The sequence below is a fragment of the Geotrypetes seraphini genome, chromosome 10 (assembly GCF_902459505.1).
Source record: "Geotrypetes seraphini chromosome 10, aGeoSer1.1, whole genome shotgun sequence".
NCBI lineage: Eukaryota > Metazoa > Chordata > Amphibia > Gymnophiona > Dermophiidae > Geotrypetes > Geotrypetes seraphini.
The window spans coordinates 28,604,472-28,631,334 of record NC_047093.1 but is presented as its reverse complement, the minus strand read 5'-3'; the positions used below and the strand labels follow the sequence as shown (position 1 = coordinate 28,631,334).

The window sequence follows — 26,863 nt, the reverse complement described above, 5'->3', positions numbered from 1 at the left end:
TATGCACAGGATAGGAAAAAGGCCTTATTGACTAGGCCCCAGGTGTATTAATATTAAGAAATACACAGAAAAGATGAACATAGAAAATAAAGTAACTTGTTTAAGATCATATGGTAACTGGGCTTTATATTTTTTCTGTTATGTTATATTCAGGCCTTCTGCTTTTAGGTCTTAACCAATAAACACCCCGGTGCGAAATAATTGTTTAAATAGCAGAAGAACACCGCGTCCCTTGTACTCTCACCCCTCCTTTAGCTTTTTATTGTATTTCTACTCATATTTGTGCCTTTCCTAAGCAGGACAAAAATACATACTTGATTGCATCATAAAAGGTATCAAGCAATAGTATGTATGGTATGAAACCACTGGTAAAACACTAACTGGGATTGTGTGAGGGTTTCAAAAACAATCAATTGGAAAATAAAACACCTCTTTTAATATATATTTATAGATGGATGCATCTATCTATCTATATATACTTACTGTATATACTGTATATATCAACGGAAGATCTCCGTTTCGCTCTCACTCTATGTAAAGAGCTTCTTCAGGAAATGAGCGTTTTGCAATTACAAGTACTGTCCATTTTTCAGTGCAACCTCGGCATATTCTAGCCTTTACTGGGAATGTTCTGAATCGCACATTCAGAATATTCCCATTAAAGGCTAGAATACCTGGGGCAATGGGGAATTTCCCTAGGGTCACAAGGAGCAGTGTGGGTTTGGTCCCACACCTCAGAGCGCTGAGGCTGTAGCTTTAACCACTGCGCCACAATCTCCACTGACTGGTGAAAGAATAATTGCATGGATGCTCATGGCTCCTCTTATTCTGGCCCCTAAATATGTCACTAAAGGCATGTAGCCAAACATGCATACAGACACAGCGTTGACAATAGGCACTCTTGATTTCTGTGAAACACATAAATAAAGTAAATCTAGATTATTTGAATGAGGTGCTTATTTTTATCAGAAGCATCAATGGAGCTTTAAGAATCTGATTCCTTTTGGATGTGGTATCATCATGGTTTTGTTTTTTTTTCACCTACAGGAGAAGGTGAGACTGAGGTACAGACTGGCATTTACTTTAGGAGAGCAGTCAACCACTGAAGTTGGAGAAGTGGACCAGTTTCCACCAGTTGAGAAATGGGGGAACCTATGACCTCACATTCACCTTAGACTATTTTCTTAGAGGGACCAGACAGGCATCTGTCTCAAAGGGACTAGAGTTGGCGGAATTTGGAAAGGGCCGTTTGGTTCTTCAACTGGTGACGTCTAGCTCTGTTTACATGTCCTGATCACTTTGCTTGTAGCTTTAGTGAACAATTGTTTGCTGCCTGGTCAATACTGTCTCAGAGTACGTATTTCCAAGCTCAGACTGACAGCAAATTTGTCTGCACTTTATTTTTGGTTTCCATCTTTGTTCTCTTGAAAGTGTGTGTTAACCATTTTGTGGAGCTCTATGAACAAAGGAGATTAATGGGTATTAGTCTCTTCTCTATTGCCAGTTCTTTCAAGAAATTGTACTAAAGTTGGCTGAGCAGTGATATCACTGTGGAGCTCTACTAGTGCAAGTTGTTTAGAAACCATGGCTATGCTCTCTATACATCTTCAATGTCAGGAATGGAGCCTCAAAGAACAGCACTTTAGCTCATGCCTTTCTTTTTTTTTTTTTTTTAACTCTTACTTAAAACCCTTTGTCCTGGATTCCTTTTCGTCTGCCTCACACATGGGCCATTAAAAGCAAGAAAATATTACCTATTTCCCTTCATTCATGCCAAAAAAAAGTCCTGTGAAATATTTTCCTTCAAATAGTGTACCTGTATCTGCTTGTTACATTTTAAATAGCCTTTATCAATTTTTTTTCCACCTAAGTGCTATTTTCAGCATCAGTGAGGGCTGCTGTTCAGATTAGGCAGAAGGGCACATGTATGTGGGGTTGCCCAGCTTAGTCTATAGACCATATTCTACACCTGCGTTCTCTGCATGAAATAACTCTCCTTGGTTAGACATCCCACACAGTTCTTCTCAAGCTGCATCTTCATGCCATAGAGGGTTGGAGAGGAGTATTAAGCGCTGTGCTGATCCAGCTGACCCTTCAGTTGTAGTACTGTGGCCTCACAAAAGTATAATCTATAATTTGATACCACAAGTTATAGAGTAAACTGTTTTTATTTGGATAGTATTATGGTGGAATGTTGAAATACCAGGGTTTTTCTTTTTAACACTGCCTAGATTGAGAAATTGTTATAAGGCCCCTATCATTAAATACAGCAGAACTGCTGAATACAAGAATGAGGTGCTGTGTGTGCATGGTTTGGGATCACTGCCATGGCATGTATTTATTAATTTTAATTTTATTATTTTTTTACAAATTGTATGTGTGGATGATAATAATATAGGTTGGTTAGAAAACTGTTTGCTGATACTTCAGGAAATAACACACAAGCATCCTAAAATATGCAGCTTGGCTGTTCTTAAGACAAGAGGTAGTGAAATAATCTATGGGAGATGGAAACAAGAAAGTCCATGCTGAAGAGAGTAGTTCAAATATTTTCTTCTTTATTGTTCTGCTTTTTTTTCCCCTCAGTGGATTGACGTGGAAGTATTCCACTGTGTTCAGAGAGTAGATTCTATAGAAGATGTATACTTATTACACCCAAATACTGTTTTTTATTGTAAGGTAGCAGTCTATGTTATCTGAATGCATTTTCTAAGTTAGCATATAATGTGTGCATGGTACCATTTTAAAAAAAAATTTATGATTTTAAAACAGCCTATTTTTAATTACAGTACTAGTACAAAATCCCATAAAAAATGGGATAGATACATGAACCTTTGTCTCTCATATGGGGTTAAATGATATGTGTGTACTATATACAAATAGATAGGGTCCATGCCCCTATAGTCTCTGGCTTTCATTTCCCACCCATTTCTTCCTCCTCCAACATTTTCCTAGATCTGTCCTTGGTCTGGCCACACCTGCTCCTCTTCTAAGATGACATTTGAGTTTGAGTTCCTTGACTGCATGTCCCACCACTGGGTGTCATCTGTATTGCCCCCTTGGGCTGACTTTATACGTAAGCTGCCTCTAGTTTTGGTAGGTGAAGAACTTTGGCCCAGCTTATCAAAGCAATGACTGGTGTACAGGATCAGTAGTGATTTTAGTTACAAATGTTTATATATGAGGGTCTGCACTATATTGCTTAGACTATTTCTCTTTGCTTCTGCTATTTTATTTAATTTGCAGAATCCTTATACTGTATTCATTCCATTTTCACTTGAAGCAGACAATCTTTGGAAAAAAATAAACCCAGAATTGAATGTTTTGAACAGAGATACTGTAACTACTCGTGGAAGAAATCCAGTAGCTTTGCTTTCTAATTTCATAAACAGTGGCATGCACAAAATTGTGCAATATGTACATTGCCATGTCTGAATTGTGCTACAACCTCTTCTTTTTCACTTTTCTAGCCACAGGGATTAATCAGAAGACTCTAGGGCCTGGGGAGTAGCATTTCGTGTTTATGCTTAAGCCAAGTTATGGTTTGGCGAGTATAAAATATGTTGAGACTGGCCACCTCAGCTCTACAGGAAAAAGCATGAAAGGACAGCTTAGATAACAAGAGTGGAGTTAAATCTCTACACCATGGCCTGATTCATACTTGAGTATTAGTAGAAACTGTACTTCCTTTTCATCTGGTTGGACCAGTGCAGGTTTGTTTGCTAGGCCGGACTCTCCAGGCCATAGTCCTGGAGGTGGTTGGCTAGGTACTTCTTGGATTTAGGTCATGGTTTCTTGGAGAGTTCCAGCCTCTATAAAATAAATCTCAACAAATTATATATAATCATGTGTATTCCTTAATGCTTCATCAGTTGAATCTAAACAGATTGTGTGCATATATGAGCTATTAATAGACATTTAGTATATCACTTGAAGTCTCATACTGGTGTAATCAGCATACTAATAATAACTTTTTGAATCCTTTAGTGAACATCCATATACTGTAAATCTTCAAATAATGTTTAAGCAACCCCATGCATCAATCATACAACATATCTTTAGAAAAACTATAGGACAAATCTTTTGATTTTGACATTGACCGATGTTTTGTCAAAACTTCAGGAAATCCACTGCAAGAAATAGAGCATCTTAAAATTTGAACAATAGTCTCATGGTGAAAATGGTGGCTCAAATTTAAGCAGCTCTATTTGCAGTGAGTTTCCTAAAGAAACAAGGCCCAGTCAAAATTCAAAGAATCAGCTTACAGGTTTTTACAAAGGTGCGTTAGGGCCTTAACGTGCGGAATAGCATGCGCTAGCCGCTACCGTCACCTCTTGAGCAGGCGGTAGTTTTTCAGGTTGCACGCGCTAATCCGGTGAGTGCACTAAAAACGCTAGCGCACCTTTGTAAAAGGAGCCCTAAGTCGTGTAATTGATGATCACTAAAGGATTCCAAAGACATTAATAGTGTGATTATAGCTGTATGAGACTTACTATTAATGTGTCAAATGATATACAGTACTAATTATATATATATATATATATATATAATCACATACACATGAATATATCACACACACATGAGCTGTGTAGAAGCATTAAGGAATACAAGTGACACAGTTGTTGGGATTTATTTTATGGATTTTGGACTTATCCAAAACTATTTTCATATGATATATAAGACAGTAGATCCTAGAGGTTACTGCACAAATGGTTTGTTGGTTTTTTTTAATAAAGAGACCTCTGAAAAAGAAACAGGCTGTTCATCAGGGTAGGTACTGGCAGATGAGAGAGCAATAATCTGGACAGCTCAATAGGGTGTTGTCTGTCGATGTGGAGGCTTTCAAATGATGATATTTCTGGGGACATGAGATGTAGGGTCTGCGAGCACTATGACAGAGTAGCACTACTGATTTCTTTTGCTTTGCAAGGGGCATGTTCAATTGTGTATCTTCCAAAGCAGCTGTACCGCATTCCTACATTTCTGTGTTCTCTCATGGTGGCCATTTTGGTACCAGCCTGCTGTAATGTAGCTGTTCAGAGGACGGAGGAGACCCTGGCCTGGATTAGACATATTCCCTTCCAACTGATGGCACATTTGGTGGGGGAAAGGCCCAATGGCCCAGAATCATCTCTGTGTACAGCAGATTGTGATGGGTTTTGGGGGAGGGGTAGTCCATTGCTCAAGGTTTCCCCTAGTACCATGGATGATACCTGAGATTCATAGCCCCAGTTTATAGCTTAAAAGGCCCAGGTAGTAGAGCAAGAGCTTAAATAGAGATTGGGTCCTGTTCTGCCTATATCCTCTCTGGAAGGCCTTTGGAGACTGGAGGAAGATGACTTTGAGGGTCCCTTTTGGATTGCAACTTTTCCAGGTGAGGGGGGAATCTATTCCAAGGAGGAAGCCTCTCTGGCAGTACATGTGTGCCAGAGGGAAGGACTCAGTTATTTGATTGACATTGTGACCTCAGCAGCACACCAACTGGAAGCTGCAGATAAGGGACCTTTTCCTTTAAGAACTTTGAATGCTGCCCAGAGCCTTGTTGCATAGGATCCTCTCTTGAATTGATCTGGTGAAGTAGGAGATGCCAGAATATATTCTTAGTAGTACCAAGCTCTTGAGCAGGCTCTGTCTGTTGTCTTGTGAAGACCTGAACTGGTTCTAACCTGATCATATCTCTTGACAATTATTACCGTGATCAGAAAGTGGAGTAACTGAACAACAAAAGTTTGGATTCTCAGCAGTGGGGAGTCAGTGTTTGCTTGGGGCATTCTGTGTGACCCAAGCTGTAGTTGACAGTCCCAAAGGTGACCTTTCTGACATATGTTCTAGAACAGGAGTGGGCAACTCTGGTCCTTGAGGGTTGGAATCCAGTCGGGTTTTCAGGATTTCCCCAATGAATATGCGTTGAAAGCAGTGCATACAAATAGATCTCATGCATATTTATTGGGGAAATCCTGAAAATCCAACTGGATTCTGGCCCTTGAGGACTGGAGTTGCCTAACCCCTGTTCTAGAACGTGGTCTAAATTTCTTCATGGACTGTGGTCATTAGATGGTTAATCTAGCCTCTAAAGCACACCCACCCTTCTGCAGCCACTGCTGTTGGAGATGATTTATGAGAGTTTATGAAGGCCCTTTGAAATGCCAGGCCCCAGCAGCTTCTTGAAAGGACACGCTGGCTGTGCCATATGCTGTATGAGGTAGATCTTATTCAGAGGGTCATTATTATCTGGGCAAGTGGTCCCTAACTATATGAAACTCTAAAATCACAGGGAAGGGAGAGGGGATAGTACCTTGCCTACTTTAGCAGGAATCAGTGGGCCCCATTAGAGGTTCACTTAGGCAGCAGCTCAACCACTTTTGCCACCAGTAGGTCCTTTATTCAGACAAGTACTCATAAGACCATCCTTGCTGAAAGGGGCTTCTTCATTTCATGTGAATCAAGTGCTGTCTTTCCCAGCCTTTACAGCAGAGGAATCTTGGATGAAGCGCCATAAACTGGATGTTAGGTGTATGTTCTAATACCTGGAACCAGCAAATTCATTTTTAAAGTCAAATAGATTTTTTTTGGTCTTGTTTCAGGGTCTACATCAGAGTATGGTAGATTAAGGTATCCCATCATTTGTTGATGGAAAGCTGTACTAGTGAGGATTCATGCCTATTCCATATGGGCATAGGCCACCTTCTGGTTCAAGGCCTTGTTGGTCATTCCAGCAGATAGCTGTAGGTGTAGTCATTGCTTCATTCCAATATAAAGCATTATAAGATAGATGTTCTAGCTAGGTACAAAGCATCCTCTAGAGAGCAATGATTCAGCAGGCCTTATCTTCCTCTGCTCCACTATACTGATTTTGTACATCCCATTTGTCTTGACTGTTGTAGCAGGATTTAAAAAAAAAGGTGCAATATATTCATACCTGTTAATTTATTTTTCTTAAAGCTGCTAGTCCTGGAAGATCATAGCATCAAGCAATGCCTCTGAGCTCTGTTTGCTCTTTCTCTTCATACCTTATATTGAAAATAGTTTCATTGGTAAGGGGTTAATGTAGTCTGTGGTGGTTAGAAGATAAGAATTACCATAGTAGAACAGATTGCAGGTTCATCAAGCCCAGTATCCTGTTTCCAACAGTGGCCAACCTAGGTCACAAGTAGCTGACAAGATCCCAAAGAGTAAAACAGATTTTATGCTGCTAATCCGTGGGAGCAGCAGCGGATTTCCCCAAATCCATCTTAATAATGGCTTATGGACTTCTGTTTTAGGAAATTATCCAAACCTTTTTTAAACCCTACTAAATAAACCCAACGGCCTTCAACCCAGTCTTCAAAAATGAATTCCAGAGTTTAATTATACATTGCATGAAGAAATATTTTCTCTGGTTTTTTACTATTTATTAGCTTCATCGCATGCCCCCTAGTCCTAGTATTTTTAGAAAGAGTAAAAAAGCAATTCACAGCTACCTGATCTGCTCAGTATTTTATAGATTTCTATTATCTCCCCTGAGCTATCTCTTCTTCAGGCTGAAGAGCTCTAGCCACTTTTGTTTCCTCCTAGGGAAGTCATTATATCCCTTTTATCATTTTCACCACCCTTTCTCTGTACCTTTCCTAATTCCTCATCTTTTTTGAGATGCAGTGACTAGAATTACACACAGTATTTGAGGTGGAGCAATTCAAGGGCATTATAACATTCTCATCCTTGTTTTCCATTCCTTTCCTGATAATTTCTAACATTCTATTTGCTTTCATAGCTGCTTCCCACTGGGCTTAAAGGTGTGATGCTATCCAGTACCTTGAACTGCTTTGTTATTGGCGTACTGTATGTTTCCAAACTGCATCAGCTGTTCTGCTAGGGATGTCATTAGAAGAGTTTAGTTTCTCCATCTTCATCTGCTAATATGTGGGTACAACCCACATCTGGCCTGGTCTAGCAGGCTTCAAGGAAATTGACATGTATAAATAAATTTCACCTGAAATGGTTCTTGCATTAGATAGTGGGTACAATTATAAAGCAGGTTTCACTGCTTTGGCTGCCGGGGGGGGGGGGGTGGCAACCGAAACTGTGAACAATGGGAGTAGGTAATACCTGCCCCTGTAGTCTTTGCTCTGGAACTTTAGGAATAATTTAAACAGTATTTGTGAATGTTGTTTGAATGCACCCTCAAAGGCAATAGCCAAAAACTGTAAATATTTCTGAGATGTTTGTTTTGCTGTATGTTAAATAAATACTGTTTTCTTTATGTTGTATTGCACTAGAATCTTCCCCATTCAGATTTTTCCAGCTTTACCTGTCTATCAGAGGTGCTTTGTCTATGATTCTTGTATTATATGCCTTTCAAACATTAAGCCCATTCAGTGTCTAAAGAAGCCTCAAACTCTATGCTGCAACTTCTGTGTAAACCCTGTCGTGTGGGACCGATGTCTTAATTATGAGTTACCATATTTTTCGCTCCATAAGACATACCCTAGCTTTAGAGGAGGAAAACAAGAAAACACACATTCTGAACCAAATTCCCTCTGCCAGGCTCTGTACCCTGTTCCCCCTCTGGTGGTCTAGTGGTAGGCTGGGACAGGGCAGGCTGGCAGGTCCCAAACCCCCCATATACCCTCCAGTACCTTAAATTATCCCCCATACCCTTTTAAACACCTCCCCCCCAGTACCAATCCCACCTCCATTGTGTGGCTGCCAAAGAATCCAAGAAATTAAGTCAGAATACACAAATAAGAGATGCACAAAAGAATGAAAAAGCTAGATAGTGTGCATGATCCCCCAAAGAGCTCCAGCACAGAAAAAAACAAAAAACAATCAATAACCGTCAAGGACATTAAAAAAAAAAAAATACCCTGTAGCTTTTAAAATCCCTCTCGTCCTCGGGTCAGGAGCGCGGATGTGAGGGCCTGCGAGAAATGACGTCGCCATTCAGAAAATGGCGAGCTCAAGCGGGAGTACGTAATGCTTGCTCCTCACATCCGCACTCCTGACCTGAGTGAGCATCTAGCGAGGGAGGGATACCGCTGGACCACCAGGCTGTTTAAAAAAAGCACCAACGATGAAAGCAGCAGTGCGGAAGGGGGTGTTTTGAAAAGGTGCGGCGGGAGGGTGTTTTACAATGCTAAGGTACAAATTTTGTATCTTCGCTCCATAAGACGCACCAGGATTTCCACCCACTTTTGGGTGGAAAAAAGTGCATCTTATGGAGCAAAAAATGTATGCGAGACGAGATACAAAATGTGGTTTAAAACAAATATTGGGGACACTTTGTTATAAAGTCTTATAAGGTCAGGCAGCTGAATACCGATCAGAACAATTCACCTTGTTCAAAGCAAATCGCCCACTACATATTGCCTCTCTATTTGTTTTTCCTCCGGTTCGAGGCTGTACTCATAAAAAGTTCCCAACAGTGCTTATATGCGTACCAGGCGATGAGCTGGGATAGGGAACTATGCTCTTTATTCATAAGGTCTTGTTCTTATATTCTTTCTGAAAATTACTAAAATCGATATTATTCACAAGATTTCTAGAGAGTTAAAAAAGGTTGACGTCTAATCTGTAGATCACTGGGATTGTCCACTATTTTTACTTTTTGTGAATCACATCAATTCAAGAGGTTTTGTGGTCTAGAAATGTAGTATTTACAATGGTGATACAGACAAGGAGTTGCTGTATAGATAGAAGACTAAAAGAGGAACTCAATGGTCAGGAGGAATGTTGTACCAATCCTTTAAAGAAATATCCTCAACATAGCCTTGCTAAGAGGAAAACACGAGTGTCTGAAAAAGTGGCTTTTATTACCTAGAAATGGCATAAAAATGAAAAAAACACCCCCCAAAACTTTTATGTACAGTGTCACAGAAACAAAAGGTCCATTGACAACCTTTGTGCATTAATCACCCATCCAATGTACCCTCTTTCACAATTGCTCGTGCAAGGTTTCGTGCCAGAGCAAGTCTCAACATCTCTACTTTGGTAGTTTCATCATCATCGCCATCATCCTAGAAAAAAAAAAAAATAATTAGGCTTAATCTTTTCTTTATCTTAGCCACTTGCTGTTGAGTAGTTAAGACATGAAGTCTGTGGATAATAAATAAATCAGAGCTCACAAAATGTCACTATAAGCCTGTGTGCAGATTTAACTCTTATTACTTGCACAAAGCTTCCTGATCATTAATCATACAAAATATGTGTATTATTGAAAAGTGCTCAGACCACCAACCACTGTGCTCAAAACTTATAAAAGCAAGCATAGGTTTTAATCAGGACATCATTGCACTTCCATAGCTTGGGATAGAAGTTACAATGTTATAAATGTAACAAGGTGTTTAAGAGACTAGTGAAAAATTAAAGTAACATTGGCACTAAGGCAGTTACAGGGACTGCGAAAGTGCAGTGATGTCCTGATTAAAACCTATGCTTGCTTTTATAAGTTTTGAGCACAGTGGTTGACGGTCTGCGCACTTTCAATAATACACATATTTTGTATGATCAATGATCAGGAAGCTTTGTAAACTAATAAGAGAATAAATAAATGCCATGATGTGTCAGACTAAATGAGCCCAGCATCCTATGGCCAGTCTGAGTAACTATGACATACTCAACTGATCTCATTAGGAAAAGTCATTCTCTATTGCTTCCTTCTGCAAGTGAGAGACTTCCATGTCTGCCTAGCTAATCTCACTATGGTTCTGTTATCCAGAAATACATTCAAATCTTTATCAAATTCAGCTATTGTATTTGAAATAACCACATTGCAAATTAAACAACTTTAAACTGTACTGACTGAAAAACGCATTCTTAAAGTTTAACTTTGCCACCCTAGTTTTCATGGCATGGGTCCTAGTCCTTGTTCACCACCATACTATTTTTAAATATCTTATATCCCATCATCTCACCTAATCCATAAAAAGAGTCATTTATATTCTCTGAGACAGGATGTATAGAACTCTATGCAGTACTCAAGGGCAATTGATATATGATTGATTTGACATTTTAGCATCCTCCTCCTCTCGATCTAGTTTCTATAGAAAGATGTATTCAATTAAATACTTGCTGTTATGAGATAAGAACTGTACATTTGTTTTGCCATCCTGAAGTAACTTTGTTGAGGAGGTAGATGCCAGGTACATTACCACTCGGTTTTCCCTTCTTTACTCTGAGACAAACATTTGTGAGATTCAGGTTATTTTGTTGCCCTTAGGTGAGGATTTCCCTAAACACAAAAGGATTACCCGCAGACGCTTTTCATCAGTTTCTTCCACATCTGGCGTCACTGCAGTCAGGTCTTCCAAACATCGCATGAGCTCGTAAGTCTGCTCAGCTGAAAAGATTACCTAAGAATAGGAGGGGAGGGACCACCATCAGTTCATTTTTAACCTACCAGTTCTGCATGCCCCTGTCTTCCCACAGAATGACTGCATGGATTATCTGGTTTCTAGCTGCTCCCCCACATATCCATGGACATTAGGTCTGGATATCTGGTGCTCTATTTCACTATAAACCACATTGATGTGCTTCATGATAAGGATAATCCTGTTAAATTAAAAAAAAGTCAAAGGCTATATTTTGATTATAAGTAGCCTCATGAAAAAAGTACAGTGGAAGCTTGGTGTACGAGCATAATTCATTCCAGAAGCATACTTGTAAACCAAACTGGGTTCACTTGAGACTTAGGAGAATTTAGCCTTTGTGAAGTTTGTGGCTTGTGAAGCATTTTCAAACTATTCCTATAGCTATATGTTGGGAACACTATGGTGATTTAGCACCACATTATTACTCTAAACGTCTTAAATGGGTCTTGTCATCAGTTCCGATAACTTAACCCTGTAGGGCAACGCTTGATTCATAACTTATTTTAATGAATGCTCATTCTGTTAGGAATAAAACGGGAGCAATTTTCAATTTAGTAAATATTAAACATGATTTTATTTGTATTACAGAAACCTGACTAGGGGAGTGGGACTCTGTTGCTTTTCAGTTCTCATAGTAAAGAGGGCTAACATCAGCAAAAATGTATCTATGATGAAAAAATATTGGGAAAGACATCACACACTACCAGCCTCTGTAGAATACACATCTCATTTTTCCACTCTCATGCCCACAGAGTTTTAAAAGGAAAATCTAATTCAGCTCTGCTGTTTGTTCAACCTGCAATTGGATGGTTCTGGAAAGTCTCTCTTCCCCCTTCCAACTCACCTGTTTCTGCTCTAGGAGAGGCAGGGCATCCATCAGCAGAGTCATCCAGAAAGAGCAAGGAGCAATCCGAGCGGTCATCAGTGAGAGCAGCAACTTGGCAGCTTCCGAGAAACACTTCTTACCATAGAGACAGTGAAATTCTCGGTACTTTCCTAAGGAGTAAACAGTCAAGATCCCATGAAAGTCAGAAGTTGGAAAGTCTTAATTCAGACAATAGATATCTTTGCCAAATCAGGCAGTAGCTTTGGATTGTTCTCAAGGAGATTAGACAACAGAAAGTATGCACACATTCTCCATCTTCCAATTAAAGAATACATCTATCAAAAAATGGTCATTAAACAGAATATGAAGGACTATACAGGAAGAGGAGAAAGACCTCCCCCCCCAAACAAACACTTTTCCACTAACTGGGAAGCACTGAAACAGATGTTTCTCACCAAGAAATGTAAGTCTGTCACTGAGTAACATGGCTGGTCCCAAGTTATCAATAAGGTCAAGGTCGGAGAACCTGCCATGCTCGCAGTAATCCTTCAGAAACCTAAGAAAGCAAATCAAAGGGATCAGATATGTATCAAGCAATGATAAAGACCATGGTGCAAAGTGAGAATCAATACATACAAGGGACACGTGTAACTTTCACAAACCCTTCAGCTCTATTAAATATAGCCATCAGGTTTCAGGTGAAACAATATTTATAATCCCTTGCAGTGATTTCAAACAGATCTGCAGATTCACCTATCTGAGATGAGAGTGGCAAAGGCTGCATCTTTTGCACGGATGCTCCAGGATAAGGCTGATCCCAAGCGATTATTCCGCACTGCTTTCATGGCCATAGATTTACAGATGCTACGGACTGTAAGGGAAGCCAAGAGACAAATGTTTAACTTCACTGCCAAAATTAAGCCTGGATATTCTGCACCAATAAAAAACAAACACACCCACAGATCGAGTTGTAATCCTTTTAAAAAGTAATTTGAGCTCTGGCAGAGAGATTCCATCACACAATTCCAATTTCAAATTTCACTTTAATATTATTAGGTAAGAAGCATAAAGGTACCTTGCTCTCCCATCTGTCTCTGTTCACAGATCCTCAGCACTTTGAGGGCCTTTTTCTCAGTGTTCAGGGGGATCCGCTCAATGTGAAGCTCCAGATAAACACGTCCAAGCTCCGGGCAGTGATCAAAGTAATCCACCCCCAGCTGCCACAAGCTTTAGACAGCAGAGCACAGAAACAAGTGAACTATTAGCAATAAGCTACAAGCACTTTACTGTAATCCGACAACACAGTAGGTACAGCATAGACAAAGAGATGCAGCCTACAATAGAGGGGCACAAAGACTGGTGGATTTATAGACAGATGCAGGAACTTCAGTTTGGTTTGCTTTTTAAAAACCTTTGCTTTGCTATTCCAGAAACTTTCCAAAGAGCACTATCTTCCAGTATCAGCACAGGGGGGAGTGTGTGGTGCAGTGGTTAAAGCTACAGCCTCAGATCAGCACCCTGAGGATGGTATAGAAAGTTGAATGAATAAATAGCATGAAAAGTTTCAGCCTCTGACAACCAGAGCTGGTATTGTGACATCATAATGCCTCATTCCACCAATGCCTAAGAGCCAACCAAATCACTGATGTCACAATGACTTGATTGTCCTTTACTTGGCTCACTTTTACTACTTTTTGATTCCTAAAGTGGTGCAGTGGTTAAAGCTACAGCCTCGGCACCCTGAGAGAAAGTGAGCCCACTGGGACAGACAGGGAAAAATGCTTGAGCACCCGAATAAATTCATGTAAACCATTCTGAGCGCTCATGGGAGAATGGTATAGAACAGTGGTTCCCAACCCTGTCCTGGAGGACCACCAGGCCAATCGGGTTTTCGGGATAGCCCTAATGAATATGCATGAGAGAGATTTGCATATAATGGAAGTGATAGGCTTGCAAATCTGCTCCATGCATATTCATTAGGGCTAGCCTGAAAACCTGATCCAGGACAGGGTTGGAAACCACTGGTAAAGAAAACTGAATAAAAGAATTAATAAATAGGCTGTCAAAACAGGTGGCAGGTAAACTCAGCCTTCTAAATTTGCAGTGCACAAACTAGTTCTTAGGTCCCCTCCCCCCAATTGAACTTTTGGGATATTTGTATACATATTCATTAGGGATATCCTGAAAATCCCCAAGGATCAGTTTGAGCACCAGTATTTTAGATTTCCTGCTAGTCCCTCAAAAACTGCCCTGTTAACACCAAAATGATCATTCAGGATCAGGATTTCTGGAGAGACTGGAACAGCCAGCTCTCTGAGGAACTAGCACATGAAAGAGAGAACAAAAATTCCTACCTGTGATGGGCAAAGAGCCCAGATGCATATTCTAGCAAAAGGAACTCACGCATGTTGGAGCCAAAACTGCAACAAGAAAACAAGCATATAACCCACACAAAGTGATAGTAATTCAATGCATGAATGATAATGTTTCATTATGTCCCACACCAAGGAGTTCCCTCTTTCTTCCTTAGCTCTTCAGCTCTATATCCTGTGTAATCTTTGAGAAGATCACAAGATGGAAGTCCTAAAGAACGTCATCAAATATTTGCTGCTTTTATTTACTAATTCTCTTTCTAAGAGGTGCTGAAAATTGACACTAGTCTTATTAGTAGATGATAGAAAACCCAGTATAATCACCTCACATACACTTAACATTGTTGCTTTAGGTAAAGCAAGTTATTTTTCATTGGTATTTGGATGATAATTGGCCATGCAACGTTAGATTTTGTTGCTTTGCAAGCCATCTTGAGTGAATCTTGCAAAGGAAATCTGTCTATATACATTTAAATTTATCAACACTTCTTGACCACATGATCCCTCTCACAGCAATGGAACAACCATCACAGAGGTGTCAATCCCTAGCATTTACTCTGTGAATCGCATAAAGCAAGAGATCATTAAATACCAAGAAATGCAGCCAGACCAAAAATACATGGTAGAAAGTAGAAGTATTTCCCATTGTTTCGAGTGCCACGGGCTTGATCAAAAAGAATTTCCAAACGCAAATGGTAGATTATAAAATGAAACATGTATAAACAAACCCCAGATGGAATTTCTCTTTGGCACAATGCATGTACTTTGGCACACTTTAGTAGTAAATCTGAGAGACTAAAATCGTACTCCATTTACCCGGGATTAGGAGCGAGGTTCATCCCCTGTCATGGTATGCACAAAACTAACCCAGTTGGAAAAGTTACCCCCAGTGACAACAGACCTTGGGGGTCAATGCCTCCAAATGAGTTTGTGAATACCATGACAGGAAATGAACCTCACTCCTAATTTCAGCTTTTGTTTCCCAATGTATTAAAAACATTTTATAGCTATGTGGTTTGTTCAGACCAAATGGATAAAGTCCCAACAATATCTACTGACTGACTTAGGAATGCAATTGTATCACATTCACAAGTTTCAAGTTTATTAAAAATTTGATATACCACCTTATTTATTTCAAGGTGATTATACATTTTAAAATAGGGTAAAAACAAATACAATTATACATAACTTTAACAAATAAACATCCAAAATTAGACAAAACAATGACATACACAATTAGACAAGGTGACAGGTCAAATACGTGCAAGACAACAGCGCGCGAACAAAAACGCGAAGACAAATCAGCGCAAAGATAATACCGCGCAAAGACAATAGCGCGCGAGACAATTGAGCACAAGGATAACTCAGCGCAAGACATTTGAGCGCAATGATAACTCAGCGCAAGACAATTGAGCGCAAGGATAACTCAGCGCAACGACAATTCTGCACACCTCAAAATGGTGCGTGGCGAATGAAGGGCACGCGCACGTTAACACGTGATCACGTCACCACATTATAAGTATGGTTCCCTTGCCTTTTTTGCGTTTTGAATATTAGTCACGTGAATGCATTTTCGTTACTATGGTTACGTTTCCTCTTTATATATGTGCTCCGTACAGCCTGCCCTCCTTTCGCTGCCTGACCATGTCCGTTATAGGTAAAGATCTGGTTTTGCTAGAACTTGATCTATAACGAATATTTGTCTTGCGCGGATTTTACTCGCCTCTGGTGAGAGCAACACTACTTCCAAATTTCTTTATTTGCAGGTATGTTTATATTTTCGGTTCATGCGCATGCGGACCGTATATTTTTATGTCGCTACTTTTGAAAGCTATATAAGATGCGCGCTACACAATCGCAAGAAAACCGAGGGTATAATAATAAAACTCTGAGTGAACTTGTTCAAATTACTTTATTGACTTCTTCATTTACAGGTATGTTTATATTTTTGGTATGTTTATATTTTCGGTTCACACAAACGTAGACCGTTATCCCAGGACAAGCAGGCAGGTATTCTCACTAGTGGGTGATGTCATCCGACAGAGCCCCGATACGGACGTCTCACAAGCATGTCTTGCTTGAAGAAACTCAGAAGTTTTGAGATGCCCGCACCGCGCATGTGCCAGTGCCTTCCCGCCCGATGGTCCGGGTGTGTCTCCTCAGTTCTTTTTCTTCCGCGGAGCTGAGAAGTTTACTTCAATTCTGCACCCATTGAATCTGTTTTTTGCCTTCTGTATTGCCGCGGGTTGGGTTCTTTTGGCTCTCCCGTGCATTTATTTCTTTCTTTGATTTCTTTTTTCAAAAAAAAAAAAAAAAAAAAAAATTTTTTTCTTCCGACACCGGGTCGGCCGTGTTGCTGGGGCCCCGCGCCTTCGACCTTGCGGCGGAGCTTTTCCGGCCTATGTCCCGGCCAATCACCGGTTTTAAAAAGTGCAGCAAGTGCCAGCGCGCGATTTCGCTCACGGACCCGCATCGACGCTGCCTACAGTGTCTGGGTCCGTACCACTTTACGAAATCGTGCCGGCCTTGCTCCACTCTGACGGCGCGAGCGTTTAAGCGCCGCTATCTGCTGTGGGAGTCCATGTTCAAGATGGAAGTTTCGTTGGATCCTTCAGCTTCGACATCGACTGGTGCTTCGACTCCTTCGGCGAAGCCCTCTGCCTCCCCGGCTGCTTCAGGCCTTCTGAAACCGGCCTCGTTCACGCCGGTTTCGGCCTCGACCTCGGCGCCGGTGCCTTTCTCCGTCTCCTCGGAACAGGTATCGACCCCTACAGTTCCACCGGTGGTGCTTAAAGTGCCGAAGGCTGGCAAGCAGAAGCACGCGGCACCGAAAGAGCACGGAGACCGTGCGGAAGGGCCCCCTTTTGGTGCGAATCCCTCCATATCGGCTTCGTTGCGGTCCATTCTGGAGGCTCAGTTTGTGGAACTCATGACCACCATGGGTCCCCGGCTGATTGCCTCGATCCAGGGTGACCTCCCAGTTCCAGCTCCGAGGGGCGGGCCACCCCCTCCTCCTCCACCGCGCCGCTCGACCTCGTTGCTCGGCGAGGAGGAGCGGTGGGCGGTGTCCGGTTCCTCGAGGCGGTCCTCGGGTAGTGCCATGCCTCCCTTGGAACCAATTCCCTCGAGAAAGGCCTCCCTTAGTGATATGCCTCCCTTGGAGCCTATTCCCTCGAGGAAAGCTTCCCTTAGCGACTTGCCTCCCTTGGAACCTATTACCCCGCCCCATGACACAGTGTGGCGTCCACCTTCGAGGCCTCCCAGTCCTGGGCATAGCAGGAAGCAGGACGAGTTCTTCCGAACCCCCTATCAAGCCTGGGCGGCTTCTGGGGAGGCACCGACTCTTCCGCCTCTCCGATCGATGGCCTCGAGTCCTATCTGCTCCTTGGAGGCTTCTGGGGACCAGTATTCTCACAGAAGGGCTCGATCCCCTTCCAGGCATCGAGAGGGGCATCGATCCAGACACTCTTCGAGGCATTCCTCTCGGCACTCGACCGTCTCGCCTCAGAAGAAATTGCCTCGGATGGGGTATTCTGCTTCGGCTGGGTCTCCTCCTCTGGGCCCGGAGTTCGAGGACCCCGAGGTGTTTTACTCGCCCTGTTGCTCACAGGCTTCTGTGGAGCCCGAAGCCTCGACTTCTTCTAGTCCTTCTCGAAGACCGGCGCTGGCGGACCAACTGTCCTTTTCCTCGTTTCTCAGACAGATGGCGGATGACATGGACATTACCCTCGATGCTGGGTCTCGATACTCCAAGGAGTACCTCGATACCATGCACTTGCCTCGTCCTCCGGCCGAGTCCTTACGCCTGCCTCTGCACAAGCCCTTCGACCAGACCTTCATGAGGTGCTTTGAGTCTCCTTACTCTATCCCTGCGGTCCCTGGGAAATTGGATGCTCGGTACCACACGGTGCATCATAAGGGCTTCGAGGGACCTCAGCTTTCTCATCAATCCCTCCTGGTTGAATCCTCGCTCAAGCGGTCTCATCCTGGCCAGGTGTATGCTTCGGTGCCTCCGGGCCGCGAGGGCAGGACCATGGATAAGTTTGGACGACGCATCTATCAGAATTCTATGATGGCGTCCCGAGTCCTAAATTATAATTTCCACTTTGCCACCTACTTGGAATTTTTTCTGCCTGTGCTTCGGAAATTCATGCCCTACATCGAGTCCCAGGCTCGGTTTGAGTTTGAGGAGGTGGTTGCTTCGCTGTCCCAGCTTCGTCTTCAGTTGATGCAATCTGCCTATGATGCTTTCGAGCTCTCGGCCCGAGCAGCAGCCTGCTCTGTGGCGATGCGCCGTTTGGCCTGGTTACGGACCATTGACATGGACCCGAATCTTCAGGACCGACTGGCAAACGACCCGTGTGCTGGGGCGGATCTTTTTGACGAATCCATCGAGTCAGTCAGGAAGAAATTGTCTGATCATGAAAAGTCCTTCCAGTCCATTCTTAGGCCGAAGCCTAAGCCTCAGCAGTCTCGACCCTCTTGACCGCCATTGATCTATCAGCGGCGTTATCAGCCGAGGCAAGCTCCTCCTGCGAGGCAACCTGCGAAGCGGCAGCCTCCTCAGAAGGCTCAGCAAAAGTCTCAGCCGTCTGCTGTCCCTAAGGCTCCTCAGCCTTTTTGACTGTCTCGTCCAGGGCATAACCAGCCTCGTTCTGCCTCCCCCTGTTTTTCCCATCGGAGGGCGCCTCCATCATTTTTATCATCGCTGGGAAGCCGTAACCACCGACCTCTGGGTCCTTACTATCGTCAGGGAGGGATACTCTCTTCAATTCCATCGGGTCCCTCCGGAACACCCTCCAAGAGAGTATCCTTCCAACTTGACGCAGACCGCCCTTCTTCTTCAGGAAGCCCAGGCTTTGCTTCGGCTCCGGGCCGTCGAGCCGGTCCCTGTGGACCAACACAACCAGGGGTTTTACTCCCGGTACTTCCTTGTTCCGAAGAAGACGGGCGACCTGCGACCCATTTTGGACCTCAGGGTCCTCAACAAATTCCTAGTCAAAGAGAGGTTTCGCATGCTGACCCTTGCTTCTCTCTACCCCCTCCTCGAGCAGAACGACTAGTTATGCTCTCTGGATCTCAAGGAGGCCTACACTCACATTCCAATTCATCCGGCCTCTCGCAAATTCCTCAGATTTCGGGTGGGACATCTGCATCTGCAGTATCGAGTGCTTCCATTCGGTCTGTCTTCGTCTCCCAGAGTCTTCACGAAGTGTCTGGTAGTGGTGGCCGCTGCACTCCGGAACCAGGGTCTTCAGGTATTTCCCTACCTCGACGACTGGCTCATCAAGGCTCCCTCGGCCTCGGGGGTCATCTCGGCGACCCTGTCCACGATTCTGTTCCTGCAGAGTTTGGGGTTCGAGATCAACTTTCCCAAATCTTATCTACAGCCTACACAGTCGCTCCCCTTCATCGGGGCGGTCCTGGATACCATTCGTCTCAGAGCATTCCTTCCTCCTCAGCGCATGGATGCTATTCTTCATCTCTGCCAGTCTGTGTCTTCTCGCCAGTCCATCTCAGCGAGACACATGATGGTCCTCCTGGGCCACATGGCCTCTACAGTTCATGTGACGCCGTTAGCCAGATTCCATCTCAGAATTCCTCAGTGGACCCTGGCATCTCAGTGGACTCAGGTGTCGGATCCGTTGACTCGACACATCATCGTCACTCCTGCTCTTCGGCAGTCTCTACTTTGGTGGATGACCTCTTCGAATCTATCCAGAGGTTTGCTGTTTCACTCTCCTCCCCACCAGAAGGTCCTCACAACCGATTCCTCGACCTATGCCTGGGGAGCGCATCTGGATGGGCTTCGCACACAGGGATTCTGGACCAGTGCGGACCGACTCCATAAAATCAATCTTCTGGAGCTCAGAGCCATCTTCAATGCTCTTCAGGCATTTCAACATCTGCTTCACGACATGGTGGTCCTGATTCGTACAATCATGTATTATGTCAACAAGAAGGGGGGCACGGGCTCGGACTCCCTCTTCCAGGAAGCTCTCAGAGTCTGGGATTGGGCGGTTCGCCACAACGCCTTCCTCAAAGCTGTCTACATTCAGCGGAAGGACAATGTCTTGGTGGACAACTTGAGTCATTTACTCCAGCCTCACAAATGGACGCTCCATTCCACACCCCTTCATCAGATCTTTGCTCAGTGGGGGATGCCTCAGATAGACCTCTTTGCGGCTCCCCACAATTTCAAGCTGCCTCAATTTTGCTCCAGGATCTACACTCCTCATCGCCTCGAGGCAGATGCTTTTCTGCTGGATTGGGGGAATCGCTTTCTGTATGCGTTTCCTCCATTTCCTCTCATACAAAAGACTCTGGTCAAGCTGAGGTCCGACTGCGCCACAATGATTCTGATTGCTCCTCGGTGGCCCCGACAACCTTGGTTCTCCCTTCTACTTCAACTCAGCAGCAGGGAGCCATTTCTCCTTCCGGTGTTTCCTTCACTGCTTACTCAGCATCAGAGATCGCTACTTCATCCCAACCTGCAGTCTCTCTACCTGACAGCTTGGTTCCTCTCAACGTAACTCCTCGCCAGTTTTCCCAGGTGGTGAGGTATGTCTTGGAGGCTTCCAGGAAGGCTGCTACTCGTCAATGCTACTCCCAAAAATGGACTAGATTTGCTTCATGGTGTATTTCCAATTCTAAGGAGCCTCAGCGAGCCTCCCTATCCTCTGTGTTGGACTATCTTCTACACTTGTCTCAGTCTGGTCTCAAGTCGACCTCTATTCGAGTCCACCTGAGCGCTATTGCGGCTTTCCATCAGCCTCTGCAGAGGAAACCTCTCTTTGCTCATCCTATGGTTTCCAGATTTATGAAAGGACTTTTTCATGTCAATCCTCCTCTCAAACCGCCTCCAGTGGTTTGGGATCTCAATGTTGTCCTTTCTCAGCTTATGAAACCTCCTTTTGAGCCTCTGAGAAAGGCTCCACTAATGTTTCTCACTTGGAAAGTGGTTTTTCTGGTGGCCCTCACATCTGCTCGCAGGGTCAGTGAGCTTCAGGCCTTGGTGGCGGACCCACCTTTCACAGTATTCCATCATGACAAGGTGGTCCTCCGCACTCATCCAAAATTCCTACCTAAAGTGGTCTCTGAATTTCATCTCAACCAATCCATTGTACTTCCAGTGTTTTTTTCCAAAGCCTCATTCTCATCCTGGAGAATCAGCTCTACACACTCTGGACTGTAAACGTGCTTTGGCTTTCTACTTGGATCGCACCAAACCACACAGAACTGCTCCTCAACTTTTCGTCTCCTTTGATCCAAACAAGTTGGGACGACCTGTATCGAAGCGCACCATCTCCAACTGGATGGCAGCTTGTATCTCTTTCTGCTATGCCCAGGCTGGATTACCCCTTCCCTGTAGGGTCACAGCCCATAGGGTCAGAGCAATGGCGGCCTCTGTAGCCTTCCTCAGATCGACACCGATTGAGGAGATTTGTAAGGCTGCCACTTGGTCCTCGGTTCATACATTCACCTCTCATTATTGTCTGGACACTTTCTCCAGAAGGGATGGACAGTTTGGCCAAACAGTGTTACAAAATTTATTCTCCTAAGTTGCCAACTCTCCCACCATCCCATTGAGGTTAGCTTGGAGGTCACCCACTAGTGAGAATACCTGCCTGCTTGTCCTGGGATAAAGCAATGTTACTTACCGTAACAGTTGTTATCCAGGGACAGCAGGCAGCTATTCTCAAGTCCCACCCACCTCCCCTGGGTTGGCTTCTCTGCTAGCTACCTGAACTGAGGAGATACGCCCGGACCATCGGGCGGGAAGGCACTGGCGCATGCGCGGTGCGGGCATCTCGAAATTTCTGAGTTTCTTCAAGCAAGACATGCTTGTGAGACGTCCGTATCGGGGCTCTGTCGGATGACATCATCCACTAGTGAGAATAGCTGCCTGCTGTCCCTGGATAACAACTGTTACGGTAAGTAACATTGCTTATTGTCCGCGCGCTGTTGTCTTGCGCACATTTGACTATGAACCATTAGACAAACAGGTACGAGTGGAAAAAAGGGGAGAACTACAATGATTAAAGAAAAGTAAGATATAAAGGTATAAACAAAAGGGCGGGATTAAAAATAAGTAAACCCAATGCGAATGGACTTATAAAAGAAAAAAAATTTTTTTGAATCCTTAAAAGGACATTTAAACTTGAAAGGCATCTTTGAAAAGGAATGTTTTTTTAGAAAAGATTTAAATTTCTCAAGATTGGTTATCTCTCTTAGAGCATTTGGTGCCAAATTCCAGAGGGTTGGGGCAACTACTGAAAAGATAGTGTTTCTTCTAGTGTTAATATGGTTCAAGGTTGGGATTGCTAATAAATATTGCTCCAAGGAACGAAGACTCATTCCATGTTTCTCTGTCAAAAGGTTGGCCAAGATGGGAGTGGAATTAAGTGTAAAGCCTATGTGTAGCCAGAAATGAGGGTCATGGCACAAACTGTAACTGGCTTACATTACATTGAATTGTATGCGTGTTTAGTCAGATTTTTTATGATTTGAAAGTCACTGTCCTGCGAGTTGTGACATTTTCACTGCCAGCCTCACTGATCATCTCACCTGAGCTACTGACGTCAGCTCTCTTTTTGTGTTTAAACTTCACTTCCGTTGTGAGGGATCATGTGATTCCGTCTGGCTGATCACACACTGCTGTTCTTGGCTGTGTGCTGTCTCTGCTCTCTACCCAGTAAGGAAGTTCTAACATTTGTTCTAAGTTTAGTTGTAATTGAAGTTTGAGTTGCTTTTTCTGTGTGCTCTCATTTTTTCAGCGTTACCTTCCTCTTGAAAAAGAGATTCTCGAAACACGATCTGTGTTGAGGATGCAGAGTGTGGATTTACTGTCTTACATGGATTATATGAATGAAGGATTATGGATTTGAAGTCATTTATTTTGAGGTTTTTTTTGGTTTTTGGACTACTTATTTTGTACACTTTTTGTGGTTTTGGGCATTTGGGAGCTCATAGATTTTGGATGCCAGCTAATTAAGAACGCCATTGCACTTCCTGCATCAGTGCCCCCCCACTCCCGGCTTGGACATTACAAGAACTTCTATAAACTTAGAAGATCTATCAAGCTAAGTAGTTTTTTTTTTTTTTACTATATATGTATATTGTCCAAGTTGTATTCTCATAATGGAGGCAGGGAGGGCTGTGCAATGTTGTAAGGAGTTGAAAATTTTTTAGCCCCTCACTGGCATATTTGAATGTTCACGTCACTGAGCACATAATTAATTATTTAACTTAATCATGTCATTTCTTAAGATATTTATTTAAATTCTCTTTGTTTGGACTGAGATTTTTTGAGAATTTGCTTGATGTTCTTTTCTCTCATTTATATTTGCATTTTGTACAAACTGTAACTGGACAAGGAGGCAGCTGACAGGCAAAAAAATATGACATGACAGACTACAAAGCAGAAGTATTGTAATTTTTCATATTTATATATAATTATCATGAAAGATGATGGCCAATAAAAGACCGGTTCACCTTTCCTATCTGCCTAGTTGTTCTCCTCTGAGGGGGTTATCTACAGTTTCCCTACATGCCACCCATATCTTTTATCCTACTTCTCAAATCATGTTATTGCCCCTTATGAAAACAATTTTCAAAAAGGGAGTTAGGCACCTTAGTGCCTGGGTTAGAAAAGTGTCAAAGTTTTACGGGTCCAAATATCTACCACACTTACCCTGATTGACCCTCTTATGACCTTTTCAAAGAGCTAAGAACATAAGAATTACTGCTGCTGGGGTAGACCAGTGATCCATTGTGCCCAGCAGTCTGCTCACGTGGCGGCCCTCTGGTCAAAGACCAGCGCCCTGAGACATAGGTTTTATGCAGAATAGAATTTAAAAAATATATATATATAAATTTTGAAATGCTGACAGGACGTTTCAGCAAAAGGAACAAGCAATGCCCGAATAGGCTTTAATCTGTAAGCATTCTACACCCACATGTTATCTCAGCACATGGACATGGCCCATTCTGGTTCTAACAACTATGAAGAAAGAAAGTAGTGAGTGCATAAAAAGCTTTTCACCAGATGGCGAAATTGGATGGGTATGCACATGGCCTGATTTTTCTTTTAAGCCTTTAAACGGTGCATAGCTGGAATACAGAAAGTGGACATTGCCTGCTTTTCACTACCACTGAATAGAATCCCATCATATATTAGGCAGTGTGGGTGTGTGCAGTGGCATAGTAAGGGTGAGAGGTGCCCCTCCCCTGCCGTCTTCTCCGCCCCCTTCCCATTCCCTGTACCTTTTTTAATTTCTCCAGTGCGAGCAGCATGCCAACGGTGTTGGATCGCCGTTTGATGTCACTTCCTAGGCACGGGTCCAAGAAGTGACGTCAGAGACAGCGCCAATGCCGATGTGGGCAGCAACCTCATGCCGAGGAAGTTAAAAAAAGTACGGGAGAGGCAAGGGGTACGCAGAAAGGAGAGGAGCAGGGGAGGGGTGGAGAGAAGGAAGGGCGCTGCACCTTCAGCAAGACTGCGCTTGGGATGGACCAACCCTTCCCCCTTACTACACCACTGGGTGTGTGATCTCCTCACCCCTCAAAATGTGTTTTTAATTGGTTCCATATTACTCCCCCCCCAACTTAGTCCAAAAACTAGTCTTTACTACCATGCACAGGTCAATGGATCATCTCACTTCTTTCCACTATGTCCAAGGATAGTTCCTAGTCCCCCCTGCATCCTCCTTTTATAGGTATACTCACTAGAGGTTGTGAGATTGAAGGAGCTGGCAGTGATCCAACAGGTCGGTCAGATGCGCAACAAACCACCAATTGCTTGAAGTTATGCTACATTGCCGGTGTGTGCGATGCAGAAAAAAAAAAAAAAAATTGGCTTATGAAATTTTACAAACTATCCATACACAGAGTTTATAGCAGGCATGGCAAACATGTAATGTTGTCATATTGTAGTATCTAATAAACTGTACATTCTAAATTTAACATCTGGTTATAATGTTGTCATATTGTAGTATCTAATAAACTGTACATTCTAAATTTAACATCTGGTTAATTATAAAATGTCAATTTGGCTCCTATGTAGTTAAAATGGTTAAAACACACTGTTCCTTGTGACCCTGGGCAAGTCACTTAATCCCCTCATTGCCCCAGGTACATGAGACAGATTGTGAGCTCACCAGGACAGACAGAAAAATGCTTGAGTTCCTGAATAAATTAATGTAAAACCATTCTGAGTTCCCTTGGGAGAACTGTGTAGAAATGGAATAATAGGGAGGATGAATATTTATGCACAGTTGCCATTGTGGCCCATCATCATGAGTTTGGCATACCTGGTTTATAGGGTTCATATATCTTTTCAACTACTATAATGTTTACTCATGCTTTAGTCTTTTTTTTTTTTTTAATCATTAAGCAAAATATATACTTTCTTATTTCAATTTAAAACACTGATGCTTCTCTTATCGATAACGATAAAAATGTCAATGGTAAAAGAACAAAAAGTATGCTCAAACAATGCAGTGTCTTATAAAAACTGCTTTTACTGCTCCAAATCCAAAAGGACAGTTCCAACAAGTGCTTCTTCCACAAAAGCTTACAGGCAAAGTATTTCTTAAGTGTCCTTTCTGATGAAGATAATGGATAAAATGGTGCAGTACATAAGAATATAATATAAGATTTGCCGCTGCTGGGTCAGACCAGTGGTCCATTGTGCCCAACAGTCAGCTCACGTGGCGGCCCTTAGGTCAAAGACCAGTGCCCTATTTGAGTCTAGCCTTACCTGCATATATTCTGTTCCAGTAGGAACTTATCCAACCTTGTCTTGAATCCCTGAAGGATGCTTTCCCCTGTAACAGCCTCCAGGAGAGTGTTCCAGACCTCCACCACTCTCTGGGTGAAGAAGAACTTCCTTACGTTTGTACGGAATCTTTTCCCTTCTAACTTTAGCTGTGATAGTCCACTTTTAAAGGTGATGAATAGAAATTTGACTAGCTTTCAAGAACAAATACTACCTTCTTTGGGTCACAAATGAACAAAAAGTGACAAATATCATAATATATAAACAATAAAACTTCAGTTTGTCTAAAACATTTATGCCTCATCTGGCTCTTTTTCTGTTTACATCAGAAAGGATGTTTATGAGATACTGGTGACCTGAGTTGGACACTGTTGGAAACAGGATACTGGGCTTGATGAAACTTCAGTCTGTTCCAGGACAGCAACTCTTATGTTATTACGTATGTAAAGCTCTTGCTGAAGAAGTACTTGTTGAACTGTCTTTTGGGGCTGGAACTTATATGCAGTGAAAAGCTTTCATCAAGGGAGCATCTCCAAATTAA

General features: G+C 42.9%; 2 protein-coding genes across 9 annotated transcripts in view; one reads left to right on the top strand and one right to left on the bottom strand.

Moving 5' to 3' along the window:
- GGA3 (golgi associated, gamma adaptin ear containing, ARF binding protein 3) overlaps positions 1–8,251 on the top strand; it is an 81,039-nt gene extending 72,788 nt beyond the window's left edge. For all 6 annotated transcript variants that reach the window (XM_033961034.1, XM_033961032.1, XM_033961033.1 and 3 more), the window contains one exon: positions 1,048–8,251. In XM_033961034.1, the coding sequence (XP_033816925.1) occupies positions 1,048–1,158 (111 nt within the window). In that variant the 3' untranslated portion in view covers positions 1,159–8,251. The remainder of the gene's footprint in view (positions 1–1,047) is intronic.
- Positions 8,252–9,769: 1,518 nt separating this feature from the next.
- The window catches only part of NUP85 (nucleoporin 85), a 55,615-nt gene continuing 38,521 nt past the window's right edge, over positions 9,770–26,863 (bottom strand). For all 3 annotated transcript variants that reach the window (XM_033961672.1, XM_033961674.1, XM_033961673.1), the window contains 8 exons: positions 25,272–25,355; positions 14,526–14,591; positions 13,247–13,398; positions 12,925–13,042; positions 12,627–12,727; positions 12,190–12,341; positions 11,226–11,327; positions 9,770–9,992 (listed from right to left, as the gene is read on the bottom strand). In XM_033961672.1, coding sequence (XP_033817563.1) covers positions 9,888–9,992; positions 11,226–11,327; positions 12,190–12,341; positions 12,627–12,727; positions 12,925–13,042; positions 13,247–13,398; positions 14,526–14,591; positions 25,272–25,355 — 880 coding nt within the window. In that variant the 3' untranslated portion in view covers positions 9,770–9,887. The remainder of the gene's footprint in view (positions 9,993–11,225; positions 11,328–12,189; positions 12,342–12,626; positions 12,728–12,924; positions 13,043–13,246; positions 13,399–14,525; positions 14,592–25,271; positions 25,356–26,863) is intronic.